Source organism: Ranitomeya variabilis, chromosome 4 (assembly GCF_051348905.1).
Source record: "Ranitomeya variabilis isolate aRanVar5 chromosome 4, aRanVar5.hap1, whole genome shotgun sequence".
NCBI classification, from domain to species: Eukaryota; Metazoa; Chordata; class Amphibia; order Anura; family Dendrobatidae; genus Ranitomeya; species Ranitomeya variabilis.
Window position 1 is genome coordinate 156,711,702 of NC_135235.1, and position 16,489 is coordinate 156,728,190.

General features: G+C 40.3%; 1 protein-coding gene across 1 annotated transcript in view; it reads right to left on the minus strand.

Annotated features, from left to right (window-relative positions):
- Positions 1 to 3,165: 3,165 nt before the first annotated feature.
- The window catches only part of CDHR1 (cadherin related family member 1), a 283,238-nt gene continuing 269,914 nt past the window's right edge, over positions 3,166 to 16,489 (minus strand). The window contains exon 17 of the mRNA XM_077257202.1: positions 3,166 to 4,170. Coding sequence (XP_077113317.1) covers positions 3,616 to 4,170 — 555 coding nt within the window. The 3' untranslated portion in view covers positions 3,166 to 3,615. The remainder of the gene's footprint in view (positions 4,171 to 16,489) is intronic.

Below are 16,489 nucleotides of genomic sequence, written 5' to 3' on the forward strand. Positions count from 1 at the left end.
TAATGGGATTTGGGAGTAGAGATGGGAGCCATTAGTGCCGCTCCAAATGTATCTATCTGTTTAATTATTGAATTTAAAAAATGCATATTTCCTGTAGACCTCTTTAAGCATTCACAAAAGGCAGAACCTTTCAAAAAATCTGATTTTATGACACCCATCTATTTCTATCTAGAGTTTAACAACTTTATTTACACCAATAACAGAAGAAATTGTTAAGCGTATGGAAGCAGTTATTTTACATGGGGCTTACAAATCTTATTTACACTTTTGTTTCTGTTGGTTTAATAAGTTTTAGAATTGACACATAAGCTATAAACAGCTGTAGGTAAATCAAACTTCTAATTGAATAGCAAAAAAATACCCTTAATTTATCAGAATAACAGATAAAATACAGAATTTATTATTAATCCTCTAAAAACATGAAACAACCACAAACAGTTATACACAAACAACACTTGACCGTGCACTCTATGCCACCCTAACTCCAAATTGTCCTATACTGAATTCTACCTGTCAGCGGAGGTTGGCACTCTAAACATATAATACGAGAATGGCGCCCCCACTCCTCGACGGCTTGCCCTATGACTCCTTGCTTGCGCACTAATTGTAGTGTTTCAGACAAGCCTACAGTCATGCATGACGGGAAAATATTTGGGACAACAAGACCTTTGTTTGATAAGGCAAAATAATGGAGGGTGCTAGAACACGGACACAGACAATGGTGCAAAACTAAAAAGTGCTTGTGAAAAAACAAAATGTGACAAAAACTGATGCTGTCCACTATTTGTTAGCCTGCCTAGCCTGTGGGGGTTGGCACCCTACTTGTCAGCGGATATGGCGCCCCCACTCGGCGGCGGCTGTCCCTAGGTTGACCCTACTGATAATTAGATGTCAACATGTTTGTTGACATCTAATTATCAGTAGGGTCAACCTAGGGACAGTAGAATTCAGTATAGGACAATTTGGAGTTAGGGTGGCATAGAGTGCACGGTCAAGTGTTGTTTGTGTATAACTGTTTGTGGTTGTTTCATGTTTTTAGAGGATTAATAATAAATTCTGTATTTTATCTGTTATTCTGATAAATTAAGGGTATTTTTTTGCTATTTAATAAGTTTTAGGTGGCTGTTAAATTTAAATTAATTAATTATATATGCATTTGTTTGCTTTGATAGATGTTTTGTATTCAGTAAAACCAAACGTTAACTATTTTTGCAAAAAGTTTAGAGAAATGAAAACACATAAAGTATTGTTATAGTATAAAGCTATAATATTATCTTATTGAATATTTGAATGTATAACCATATTTCCCATTATTTACATTCTTCTATATTAAATGTGTATCTTTAAAGTCTTCATTTATATTTCTGAACATATTTTACAGAACCCATAATTTACAGCATGTGTCGAAACCTTTATGTGGCTTTCTGGCAAAACACCTTAAATTAATAAACACAGACGTAAGAGAGTAGAAGGTGTTTTGCCAGAAATGTAATAACTAAGACAATGTAGCAGTGAAAAGCCTGACAAAATGAAATTAAATTAATTGACCATTAGTCATATAGGCTGTTTAGGGCTCAAAGACCTAGCCGTACCATAGATTAATGCATGAATTGAATATTTAGAGCCAAGAGTGACCAGGAAAGTCCTTCCCAAAGCTTCATCTCACAAGACAAGATCTGATCCCTCTATTGGGCCAGAGATATATAACTCATGCATACTGTCATAACATGGTCATGTCCACAGAGCCTTAAAGGGAATCTGGCTGCCTTTCTTCACAACCCAAATTACATATATGCGCATGTAGCTCTTTCAGAGAAAAGTCCAGCAATACCTTTACATGACCAGTCTGTTACTGAGAAATCAGCATGTGAATGGGTGTGGAAATGAGGCTGAAGAACTATTTCTGTATCTGAACACTCTGTCACTCCAGCTCTATTCCCTGACCAGCGTTGCCCCCTCCTACTTGGCTGATGACTCCATTGCTTGAACTTGCGCAGCAGAGAGGTTGTCAGTCAAGCAGGAGAAGGCAGAAAGATTCTGTAGAAAAACCAAGAACACAAATATGATGAAACCCTAATGGAGGAGGGTAAAATAATAATCAGTTGTGCTCACCTTGAATAGTTGGGTGAGACACAACTGCTATGGAGGTTTTTCTTATCAGCTGCAACGTGGCTGGAGGAAGGATTCAATTAGATAATTTTACCAAACTGTAATAAAAAGATGCTTTAAAAGTGGCTGCACTGCTGGAATAGGAAAAAAATATCTTGTTGCGATATTTGTGAAAGGTTCTTTATTGCACTATGCATTTCAGTGCCGTATCGGCAGCTTTATCAAGTAACAAAAACAACGAGTGACACTTATAGATACATTGAGACATTTAAAGTCCAAAATAGGCAGCAAGAAAGCTAGGGTGACACCTACTTAGGGGTTGAGATTGAATTTAAAAAAAGAGGGCAGAGAACCAGAGGAGTGTGCAAAGTAAAAAGAAAAACTTTGTGATGTAAAAACACATGAGAAAGATAGGTATTTGTAAAGAAAACTAGACATTAGAAATAGAGGAAAATTAAAGGGAATCTGTCACCCCAAAAATCGTATATGAGCTAAGGACACCGGCATTAGGGGCTTATTTACAGCATTCTGTAATGCTGTACATAAACCCCCGATGTAATCTGAAAGGTAAGAAAAACAAGTTATATTATACTCACCCAGGGGTGGTCCCGCTGTGGTCCGGTCCGATGGGCGTTGCAGTCCGGGTCCAGTGCCTCCTATCTTTATACGATGACGTCCTCTTCTTGTCTTCCTGCCGTGGCTCCAGCGTGGGCATACTTTGTCTGCCCTGTTGAGGGCAGAGCAAAGTACTGCAGTGCGCAGGCGCCAGGTCTCTCTGACCTTTCCTCAACAGGGCAGACAAAGTACGCCTGCGCCGGAGCAGCGGCAGGAGGATAAGAAGAGGACCTCATCATATGAATATAGGAGGTGCTGGATCCGGACCGCGACGCCCATCGGACCGGACCGCAGTGGGACCACCCCTAGGTGAGTATAATATAACCTGTTTTTCTTACCTTTCAGGTAACATCGGGGGCTTATCTACAGCATTACAGAATGCTGCAGATAAGCCCCTGATGCCAGTGGCCTTAGCTCATATGCAATTTTTGGGGTGACAGATTCCCTTTAAGTAAGCAGGCGTAGGAATAGAGCAGTAGTGACAGCTTCAGATCTACAATATGTCTTTAGGCTCATTTGCTCATCAATTTAAACATCAATTTCTCTGTCATAGAGGTGCAGGACCGGCCATGTAATGGTATTGAAAGAGCGACATTCACTAATAAATAGTTTGGGTGTAAAATCCTGCTAACCCTTTGAAGTTTGGAATCTACTAAATGGACATCTCACCATGACAGGTAAAACAGAACAAGTTAAGTATGGAAATCTTTAGTATAGTGTGCATGAAATCATATATAAGCGCATGTATGCCCCTCAATATTTGCATTTTGTACATCTTCACATGTCATGTCAGATTACTGCATGGCTTTTAGACATTATACACTGCACATAGATCCATAGTGTAACTTAATGTTGGGTTTCATTCACATTTCTGGGCTATAGTGGGATAAACTAATGAAAACATTTTGAGTTTCCAGCACTTTTCTTCTCCAGCATCAGTTTCAGTTCAGACACGAGGGCAGTGCTAACACTCGGATTTCTCTCCTTCATCTGCTGATCAATAATCCTGGGTGTAAGGGACCCTGACACAGTAGGTAGTCTCCATTCTGTCCTACTGGCTTTTGGTACTACGTGAGGAGGTGGAGGGGGAGAGGGAGCATTTGGTGGAAAATTTGTAAACTGACTGTTGTTGTTTCCATTCTCATTTTCAATATCTGCTTCCACATCTTGCACAGTGAACTTCTCAGCAGAACCCGTGGACTTCTTAAACTTCAACCATTCAGTCCTAATTGTTCTTGTAGCATGGTCTGGTCTTCTCCTTCTAATTACCCTCCTCATGGGCATAACTTTATTAGACTTTTTGTTGCGCCAGAACATGGCTGAAGATATTAACACTGTAATGACCACCATAACTGCCATGACACCAGCTAGCACCCCTAAGGCTTTCATGGGGTTATCTTTACTTTGCATCAAAAAGGCAGCCACAGGCCCCTTGTGAAGAAGAGTCTGTAAAAGAGTACAAAGATAACATGTGACATACATACTGTCCTACCTGTATGTCTGCCACTTGACCGTACAGTAAACTTCCTTTTCTATAGTTACGTGCTTATCTTTCAGCATCCTGAACTGTTTCTGGTCATAACACTCATGTAGGGTAAACGGACAAGATTCTTCTAACTCTAACACAATTCCTGGATGTAACACTACAGCTAACACATGCTGACAAGGCATTTAGTATGTTACTACAAGAATACCTTTGTTTTCTTGTACTCTTTTACAGACAAGAAAATTCTGTAATGAAATATCACTAACATATATGAATGCAGACCAAGTTTAGTTGAGGTCTTTTGGCATCTTGGAGGCACAAAAAAACTGGTTCAGTTAATTAAAGGCCTGCTTTGGTGGTCCCCTTGTAATTTTTTTGACCCTGCCTCTAGGATGGATTTTTGATCTTTTCACACTTTTCCAGTACATGATGGTGGAAATCACTATAGTTATAGAAATGCTGGAGAGGACTGTACTCAAGCAAATTCCAAATATCATCCATGGCCGTTTTCTGAGACCCAAAACATAGGACTTTACCCTGGATTTGATCTGGAAATGGCAAATATGAAAATACGTAATGTGGGGAATGGAAGACTTGTTGGAAAAAAGGAAACAAGGTAACAATGATTTGCAAGGAACATAGAATGAGATTAAAAAAGTCCAGCGGCTAAAATAAACTTTAGCTGTTAGCACACTGACTGCTTGAAATGTAAATAGGTGATGAGCAAACTGAGTAAATGGATGAGCAGCCCTTACCATGTTGGCCTAGTACTAGTTAGATATATATAGCTAGCCTTTCTGTGAAATAGCTGGCTAGTTCTAAATGTTTCAGATATAGATAGAAAGGACCATCATTTGTCATATTGTTTCTTTCTGTTGTCTAGGTTTTAATCTATATATGAACAGTACTTTAAATTTCCCTCACATATAAATGCCTATGACTATGCACAAATGATAATAATAATAATAATAATAATAATAATAATAATAACTTTATACAAAAAAGCATTTTTTGTGGTATGAGAGAATGGAAGGAAGATATAAATGTAGCACAGTTTATTAATGCAGCAAAATTGAATTCTTTATATTGCACAATGTTTTGCAATATCAAGACTCATCTCCAGAACCTACTGAATTTTGATATAGGTCAACTACAGCTAAAGATGAGCTAATCGATTTGTAGGAACCTGGTCAAGCAGTTGTGTCAATAATTTGTTGCCACCGGACCAAGCCCTGCAAACCATCTCCTATCTGCTGAAATTCCTCTTCTGATTTGTAGGTCAGGTGCAACATCATTGATGTGACATGAAGCACACATAACGTCAAACCATGCCTACCAATTGGAGGGGAACTAGGGATCACAGCATGTAAGAGGAGGTTTAAAGGGCTGTCCACTGACCACAGATTACTGTGGATCGACTTGTTGAACTCTAACTTCATCACCATATTATTTATTTACTTCACAATTATTTGCTGATTAAAATGATTACATTTCAGTGTATGGATCACAGATGCAAATCTCCAAAATAGTCATAGAATTAAATAAGATCTGTCAGTGTTCCTGACCTGGCTATTATAGTCAATACTTGTATTTCCCCAAGCCGTTCCTGTGTTACAGTGCCTGGAAAAACTATGCATATCTTATGAACATTTTCATATTTTTTCACATTCCCCACTCAGACTTAAAAGTGTTTTCTTGGGATTTTATGTGGTATGTCAACACAAAGTAACAAACATTTGTGAGGTGCAAAGGAAATTAATGATGGATTACTAATTATTTTAAAAATACAAATCTGAAATTTGTGAAGTTCACTTGTATTCAGACCCCTATAGTCTGATACCCCTAAATAAAATTGCGAGTGACCAATTGACTTCTGAAGTCACATAATTAGTCAATTAAATCCACCCATATGTAATTTATTCTCAGTGAAACTACAGTTGTTCTGTGAAGGCTTAAGAGGTTTGTTTGACAAAAGCAAAGGAACACATCAGACAGGTCAGGAATATAGTTGTGGAGAAGAGTAAAGCAGGGTTAGATTATAAAAATAGCCCACGCCCTGAACATCTCATAGAGAACTGTTCAATCAAAAAAATGAAAGGATTTTGGCACAACTGAAAACCTACCAAGACATGGCCGTCCACCTAAACTGACATCTCAAGCAAAGGAGCACTAACTAGTGAAGCAACCAAGAGCCCTTTGTCACTATGGACGAGCTACAGAGATCCATAGGCCAGGTGGGAGAATTTGTCCACAGGACAACTACACTGCTCAAAACAATAAAGGGGATACTTAAAAAACAGAATATAACTCCAAGTAAATCAAACTTCTGTGAAATCAAACTGTCCACTTAGGAAGCAACACTGACAATCAATTTCACATGTTGTTGTGCAAATGGAATAAACAACAAATAGAAATTATTGGCAATTATCAAGACACACTCAATAAAAGAGTGGTTCTGCAGGTGGGGACCACAGACCACATCTCAGTACCAATGCTTTCTGGCTGATATTTTGGTCACTTTTGAATGTTGGTTGTGCTTTCACACATGTGGTAGCATGAGATGGACTCTACAACCCACACAAGTGTCTCAGGTAGTGCAGCTCATCCAGGATGGATGGCACATCAATGCAAGCTGTGGCAAGAAGGTTTGCTGTGTCTGTCAACATAGTGTTTAGAGGCTGGAGGAGCTACCAGGAGACAGGCCAGTACACCAAGAGACATGGAGAGGGCCGTAGGAGGGCAACAACCCAGCGGCAGGACAACTACCTCAGCCTTTGGGCAAGGAGGAACAGGAGGAGCACTGCCAGAGCCCTGCAAAATGACCTCCAGCAGGCCACAAATTCACATGTGTCTGCACAAATGGTTAGAAACCGACTCCATGTGGTTGGTCTGAGCGCTCGACATCCACAGATGGGTGTTGTACTCACAGCACAACACCGTGCAGGACACATGGCATTTGCCACAAAACACCAGGTTTGGCAAATTCGCCACTGGCACCCTGTGCTCTTCACAGATGAAAGCAGGTTTACACTGAGCACATGTGACAGACATGATAGAGTCTGTAAATGCCATGGAGAGCAATCTACTGCCTGCAACATCCTTCAGCATGACTGGTTTGGCAGTGGGTCAGTAATGTTGTGGGGTGGCATTTCTTTGTAGGGCCTACAGCCCTCCATGTGCTTACCAGAGGTAAGCTGACTGCCTTTATGTACCGAGATGAGATCCTCAGACCCATTGTGAGACCAACTGCTAGTGCCACAATAGAATGGTTTAGCTCAAAGCATATTCATGTGTGTGAATGGACCAGTCAAAATCGAGGCTTAAAGCTCAGTGAGAATCTATGGCAAGACTTGAAAATTGCTGTTCACAGATGGTTTCTGTCCAATCTCACTGATCTAGAGCTAGCTTGCTAATAAGAATGGTCAAAAATGCCGGCCTTTACATGTGCAAAACTCTTCGAGATATTCCCAAAAAGACCTCAGAAGTAATTGCAGCGAAAGGTTGTCCTACAAAGTATTGATTCAGGGTGTTAGGGTTTGCAGAACGCACCGAATATATTTATTGATGTGATTGGTGTGTTCGCAACCCGGGATCCACCGTGCAGGAAATATCCTGCCGCTAAGTAAATGGCGGCACTATATGGCAGTATTAACCAGCTCTGTTAGTTTCACAGAGCGGCCGAGAAAGCAAAGCTCTGTGCCCTCTTAACTCTCACAGAGACACAGGCTAACTACCCAGAAGAGAGCAGTCAGTGGTCATGCATACACACAACACTCCTCGCCGGAGGTGCCAGCATTCTAGGGGCTTATTTCAGCCGGGTCCCTGAACACATTCACGCATATGACCACAGTGGCGCAAAGCATGTAACTTTAGAAGATACTAGCGCATGGCCATGCGGCCATGCGAGCCTTAAATAGCTGCAGTACGTACAGGACCTTAAAGAAGAGGACCAATGAAAGACTGCTACTGAGTCTGCGTACCTACAGGACCTTCCTAGAAAGACCAATAGACTTGGCTGCAGTGCCTGAACATGTGACCCTTGATCTCCACTGAGAGATCTTACCCTGGGCATGCTCAGTGTGTGCAAAGCAGGACTTAGTCCCAGAAAAGCCTGTTCGCCGTAGATCAGTGCAGGGTACAATAGCAGAGCCAGGAGAGGCAGCAAAAACCCTTTGCACTGAATCAGACTCAGTGAGACGCTGGGACCGATGTCTCCGCTGAGCAGGCTCCACTGCGGCCGAAGGAGAATGGGAGACCGCAGCAGAGACGGATCGAGATTCCCCCTGTGCAGCAGAGGAAACTCGACTCCTAACACAGGGTGCTGAATACAAAGGCACGTCACAATTTTCAGATTTATATTTTTTGAAATATTTAGAAAACCATATATCATTTCCTTTAAACTTCACAAAAAATTGCTACTTAGAGTTGGTAAAACCCTCTGTCAAGGGGAAGGGTAACACTCTGTTGTTAATTAACTCCTTCCCTCAAATGGATGCAGCAGTGCATCCAGATTACAGATGATTTCTTACAGTTGGATATTCAGATATGTCTGAAGATTGGCACTGGCTCAGGAATTGTGAAGTGCCATCCGCAGCAGGAACCAGTTGTTACACACATCCAGGTTCCTGCTGCAAATGTTGAGACCAGATATAGCACCAATCCCAGCACTTTAATCCCTGACGTCACCGCTGTGCTCTGCTTTACTGCCGGCGCTGACACATTCAGTGCAGGAAGCTCTGAGCAGCAGCGCGTAACCCTGTGGATGCCGGGGGACGTGACAGACATCAGAAGGTGAGTATGTACTGGTTTTTTTTTTACTTTTACAATGGTAACCAGGGTAAATATCAGGTTACTAAGCGCGGCCCTGCACTTAGTAACCGATGTTTACCCTGGTTACCCGGGTGCTGCAGGGGGACTTCGGCATCGTTGAAGACAGTTTCAACGATACCGAAGTCGTTCCCCTGATCGTTGGTCACTGGAGAGAGCTGTCTGTGTGACAGCTCCCCAGCGACCTAAACAGCGATGGTGCAGCGATCGGCATAATATAATATATAATATAATATAGCATAATATAGAGACAAAAGACCCTGATTCCAGTGATGTACCACTTACTGAGCTGCATGGTGCAGTTTTGCTAAATTCACAGTTTTATCAGTAAGAGATTAACAAAAGAGGACTTCTAAAACTGCAGATATCTAAAAGCAGCATAATGTTGGGGCAAAGACCCTGACTCCAGTTATTTGTCATTTACTGAGCTGTTTGCTGTAGTTTTGATAAAATCCCTGTTTTAACCAATTCAGATCTAGCAGTTCTCTGAATACTGAGCTCTGTATAACCCCACCCACACCACTGATTGGAAGCTTTCTGTGTACGCTGTGCATAGTAAAGAGCTACCAATCAGTGTGTGGTGGTTTAGGGGGGTCATACCAATCTAAGAAATATGCTTGACAACATGGCAGCAGGTTCATTAGTCCTCTTGTGATAACTGAAAACCTGATGACAGATTCACTTTAAAAGTGTTGTCTAAGGTTTAGAGATACAAATCTATAACTCACTAGTGCACCTGGTTTCACAAGTGGTGACAGATCCTGGGAGCTCAGCTTGTGTTTCAGATGCCAGCATGTCATCAGTGCTGTATGTGAAGGGGTGGGCTGATTGACACATTTTATTGGCTAAGCCAGCACTCTTCTTATCTATACCAGTCTCCTTCACATAAAGTATCTGGTGTAGCTACTGAAATGAGCCAATGAGCAAGTCAACCACTAACCGGAAGTAGATTTGCCGGGACTAACATTTTTTTCCCAATTGGGAGATGTTCTGTTTTTGAATTTTCCCTTCTTCCAAGAGCCATAACATTATTATTTTTCGGTCCACATAGCTATATGAGGGCTTGTTTTTTTGTGGAATGAGTTGTAGCTTTGTAGAACCCCATTCGTTGTCCCGATCAATTCACTGGCAATCACGAAAACAATTCCATGTGCAGTGAACCAGAACAAAAGGAGCAATTGTGCAGTTGTTTGTTTATTTCCTGCAATCATTATGTGGTAAAAATAACCTGGCAATATGATTCTTCAGTACATTACACTTAGAGAGATACCAAACTTTTATATGTTTTTTTCTTAAGGGATGAAAACAAAATTTGGAAATTCTTAAGAAAAAAAAAAGCTTGTGCCGCCATTGTAACATTTCCAATAATTGGTCGATTGAGCCGTGTGAAAAATTTATTTTCTGCCCTAAGCTGACATTTTTATTGATGCAACTTTGGGGTAGATACCATAGCTGATCTCTTCAGCAGTGCTAAGGCGACCAAAAAGACCCACAGTTCGGATGTGTAGATTTTTTTCCCTAATTATGACATTTACTAAAATCACCCAAAGCCCATCATGGGAATATAGCCTTAGGGAACTTGATCCTGCGATCATCATCTCACTTGTACTAAATCACATTCTCCTATGAATGCATAGAAACACTGTAATGGTAGGCACTGGATCTAATGAATCCCTGCTTCCATAGCAACTCATTGGCACAGTTAAAAGCACCACCCATGGCTGTTAGAAGCAGAACCATGGCTGAATAATACAGACATTATTATCTGCTGCCAATAATGCAGTCTTGGCTTCTGATTACTTAATGGAATAAAACTATCAAGGGCTCTCCCATATCATAAATCACAAAAAAAGACACATTTTTACTGAATAAGTTTCAAAGTATATAAAAAAGTTTATAAAGAGAGTATCAGACATAAGCAAAGCCACTCAAAAGTCTCCCTCAGATGAAGCTGTCAGCGAAACGCACATCAGGTGTGCTCATTTGGCTGCCACACAGGTCTATTTTGCGTCACTTTACCATCTACTGTGTTACTTCAATTTAGGTTTACAGCTTTCATGTAGTCCAACTCAGTATTGTGTGTATTCTTCTCCAGTCTTATGCCTTGCTATGGCAAGATTCTCTATTTGAGTGATTCACTTTGATATTATGGCTTGCCTTTCCGGATCAGTGGTCACATTCCTGTGACTAATGCACAACATTCTTTTCACGAGTTTTTGTCATACCCTTACTTAATACTCTACTGCATCCATTTATTTCTTGGTAGGATTCTGTTCCGCTGTGTATTTGTTCAACTTTGGTGCATACTTCTGAAGATTGACTACTTACTGTTATATATAATATCTTGCATATGGTATTTTAGGTGTGCACCCATTCATTATTACTCATTGACTCTTGTTGGCTGTAATTGGAGGCCTTTGGGTGGCTTTGCCTATATCCGATACTCTCTTTTTAAACTTTTTTTTATATGCTTTGAAATTTGTTCAATAAAGATTTGTATTTAATGTATGGCTCATAGTCCTGTTTTTCTATAGGTTTTTGAAGCTTAGCTTTTAAGCCTGATTCAAAGAACGGGTTGAAACCAGGAAATCAGTTAAGCGCTAATACAAACATATTAGTAAGTGTATGAATTTATATCAGACATTGCAACAATTATTTTTTTTTGAAGTGGGCAACACCCTCAGAAACAAGCGGAATAAATTAAATTGAAAACAGAGGTAAAAAAAAGCTGGAGTAGATTAACAGAAAATACCTTCTGATAGAATAATCTTCTGTATTTTCTCTTAATTGCCCTTAGAGGCATGGGTATTTAATTACTGAACTATTGAACACTTTGGTTACTGAAATGTTTGTAATGACATTATTGGTAATTAATCTCAGTAATTAGTGTTACTGAGGTCCTGATATATGTTAGAGATATAAAAGGTGTATCTACCATTGAGGCAGTGTCAATTAAATTATACAGCTTAAAGGAAATCCCGGATCCCCACACAAATAGGGATAATCATCCAAAATGTTCACCATTAAAAACATTTATCCTAAATCTTGGAATTGAATGCTTGAGATCTTTTACCCTACTAAGAGGACTCATTAAACAAATTGTCTATTGTAGTCAAAAAATAAAATAAATCAAATAAATGTTTGCGCAAAAAACAAGTTGTTTTGAATTGGAATTTAGATTATGGATATAGAATATGAGGGGAAAAATCCTTGCTCATATATGAAACGCCATGTATGAGAGCAGAGTAGATTCTCCTCTTACATCTGACAAGTTTGCCTTGTTTAAACATTATACGGATGACAAAAATATAAAATGGCTAGAATTTATTGCTAACCCTGCAAAGAGGTCCCCCAGACATAGCTTGCCTGATGATAATAGTTGAGGACAGGTGTTAAAGCAGCCTGATCTGTAGGAATCAAAGTGCCAGTCCAATATGTACTGTAGTTTTCTTATGAAACCACTTTCAGTATACTTAACACATATGAAAATGGTGAAGCAAAAGAATGTATTCTGCACAAAATTGACTATTTTTCCAGATGATATCAGATGTCCACATTTGTTCCTATCACAGAAGTCTCCAGGCTTCTCTCTTCTTCTCATCTGACTACATGCACTACTGACCCCATTCCCTCTCATCTCCTCCAGTCGTCACAATTCACCTAACTACAAACTTTAATCTCTCCCTCTCCTCAGGCATTTTCCCATCCTCCTTCAAACACTCTATCATTACTCCATTATTAAAGAAACGCGCTCTCGACCCATCCTACACAAATAACTACAGACCAGTCTCCAATCTTCCCTTCATTGCTAAACTCTTGGGGTGCCTGGTCTACTCCCGCCTTACCCGTTACCTCTCCACTCACTCCCTCCTAGACCCTTCACAGTCCAGCTTCCGCCCCTACATTTGACAGAAACTGCACTCATCAAAATGACCAATGACCTTCTAGAGAAAATGTAATGATGACCACTCTCTGCTCATTTTTCTCAACCTTTCTGCAGCTTTCGACACTGTTGACCACCGTCTCCTCCTCTCTAGGCTCCAGTCATTAGGCATTAAGGACACTGCCCTCTCTTGGTTCTCTTCCTATCTTTCTGACCGCTCCTTCTGTGTTTTGTTTGCTGGCTCCACTTCATCTCTTCTTCCTCTTGCTGTCTGGGTACCTCAGGGCTCAGTCCTTGACCCCCTTCTCTTCTCTCTACACAGCCCCAATTGGACAGACCATCAGCAGATGTGGCTTTCAGTACCATCTTTACACTGATGACACACAACTATACACGTTATCCCCTGACCTTACCTCCGCAGTACTACAGAACGCCAGTAACTGTCTGTCCACTGTCTCCAACATCATGTCCGCTCTCTTTCTGAAACTCAACCTCTCCAAAACTTAACTTCTTCTGCTCCCACCATCTACTAACCTCCCTAAATCTGACATTTCCCTCTCCGTGGGTGGCACCATAATAACACCGGGGTGCAGGTGCACTGTTTGGATGTTATGTTTGACTCCAAGCTCTCCTTCACATCCCATATACAATCTCTTGCCCGCTCTCGCCACTTACACCTAAAGAACATCTCTAGAATCCGCCCTTTTCTCACCTTGGAAACAACAAAAACCCTCACTGTCACCTTGATCCACTCTTGCCTGGACTACTGCAATGCTCCATTAATTGGCCTCCCCTTTACTCAGCTTTCTCCTCTCCAGTCCATCCTTAATGCAGCAGCCAGGGTTGTCCATCTAGCTAATCAGTATTCAGACGTGTCCGCTCTTCGTCAGTCATTACACTGGCTGCCCATTCATTATAGAATCCAATTCAAAATACTTGCTCTCTCCCACAAAGCTCTCCACAGTGCAGCATCCCCCTTACATCGCCTCCCTCATTTCTGTCTATCAGCCTAACTGACCACTGCGCTCTGCAAATGACTTTTGACTAACCTCTGCACTACTCCGTACCTCCCAATCCCAACTCCAAGACTTCTCCCATGCTGCACCAATGCTCTGGAATGCTCGACCCCAAGATATTAGGACCATCCACAATTTGCATAGTTTTAGGCGCTCCCTCAAAACACATTTGTTCAGAGCGGCCTATCACGTTCGATAATCAAAGTCATTTTATGTGTAAGTGTGTGTGTGTAGTTCATTCATTACTTCCATCTATCCCCCACCCCCTGAAGATGGATGGTCCATCATTGTAAATACACACCTCTACCTTGTATCTCCCCCACCTCATTGTAGATTCTAAGCTCTCACGAGCAGGGTTGTCTTTTTTTGCTTTAATTATTGTATTGTTAACGTTGTTACTTATGACTGTTGTGTTTGAAACTGTTAAACTGTAAAGCGCTGTGGAATATGTTGGCGCTATATAAAGATTATTATTATTATTATTATTATTATTATTATTAGATGTGCTGTAACCACAATAAGACTAATTCATTTTTTAAGCACAAACTTAATTTCCCACAATTAACATTTATCACCTATATATAGGATAGGTCATAAATGTTTGATTGTAAGGCCCCTTCCAACTGGGATCCACATGTTTACTGTGAATGGGGGTTCTGAGCCTGATGCAAACATGCTATGGGGGGGTTTGACTGGAGCCTTAGTGAAACTTGTGCACTCCTTTTTCATTTGGAGTACATGAGACTGACAAAGATAGCTGAGGGCTTTTCTGTTTTCTGTCAGCCCCAAGGACATAAAATGGTGGGACAAGAGGTTTGTTTGATTACGGTTCTTTTCATGTTCTTCCTCACTGGAATTGTGCTGTGTGAGGAAAGTGGGGCTTGAGACATCCGTTCTGTAGCTAGATAAATGTCAGTTGTAGAAAATCCCCTTTGACACATAACATAAAATACTGTAACTATAAACCTGTTCAATAGCATTTCAGTTGTATTGTACACGCAATGGTGCATGAACAGTTATGAACCCTTACGAAATTTCCATATTTCTACATAAATTTGACATAAACCTCCACCACATTTTCACACAAGTCCTAAAAGTAGATGAAGAGAATCAAATCAAACAAATAGGTAAACCATATAACTCTATGACTTTTTTTTATTACGAAATGATCTGATAGTGGCAAAAGTATTTGAACTTTTAAGATTAACAAATAATTTGAAGGTGAAGTTAGAGTCTGGTGTTTTTAATCAACAGCATGGCAATCAGGTGTTAGTGGGCCACCTGTTTTATTTAAAGAAGAGAGAGCTACAGGGTGGGCCATTTTTTTGGATACTCCTAAACAAAATGGGAATGGTTGGTAATATCAACTTCATGTTTGTGGCACATTAGTATATTGGAGGAGAAAAACTTTTCAAGATGGGTGGTGACCATGGTGACCATTTTGAAGGTTGCCATTTTGGATCCATTCATCCATCTATTTTTTCCATTGGGAAGAGGGTCATGTGACACATCAAACTTATTGAGAATGTCACAAGAAAAACAATGGTGTGCTTGGTTTTAATGTAAATGTATTCTTTCATATGTTATTTACAAGTTTATGACCACTTATAAAATGTGTTCAAAGTGCTGCCCATTGTGTTGGATTGTCAATGCAACCCTCTTCTCCCACTCTTGACAATGCTAGCTAGCACAGGCTAGTCTGGTCTTCACTACACATGTTTTTGTAAGGGTAACATTTTTGATGCCCACTGGGCTGGGAAAAATCATGTCTAAAGAACATGGACTCCACAATCAAATAGACTGTGCACAAATGAAGGAAATTCAAGAACAATATTACCCTCCCCAGGAGTGGTCGACCAACAAAAAAATCACTCCAAGAGCAGGGCATAGTATTTCTAAGCAACAAAAGGAATCTATAATTTTAGCTAATGTTAACGATCGTGAGCTCATCCTTGAGGTATACTGAACAACAATTTTGTGCATGGCAGTATTGCAAGGAGAAAGCCATTGTCCTCTAAAAGCAACATTGCTGCCCATCTGCAGTTGCTATATTACCTGGACAAGCCAGAAGGCTATGGTAAAAATGTTTTAAGGATGAAAAACACCAAAAGAGCTTTTTGGTTTAAATGAAGAGGAACATTTGTTTGGAAAAACAAACAAAGAAAACCAATGCATTACAGCATAAAACCTCATACCATCTAAATACAGTGAAGGTAGTATAATGGTTTGGTCTTGTTTAGCTGGATCTGGTCAAGGACAGCTGGTCACCATTGATGAAACAATTAATTCTGAATTGTATTAGAAAATTAAAAAGGAATATTTGATGTTATCTGTCCATGAGATGAATCTTAAGAGAACAGAGAACATGCAGTCCAAATGACACAAATCGTTCTTCAAAAAAATGGTTAAAAAGTAACTAGTTTTATTTCAAAAATCAATAGTACACATGAAATTAAGCAACCATCTGTTAGGGGTCGAGTTCCCGCCTCTGCACAGGGGGAATCTCGGGCCATCTCCGCTGCGGTCTCCCATTCTTCTCCTCCCGCATTGGAG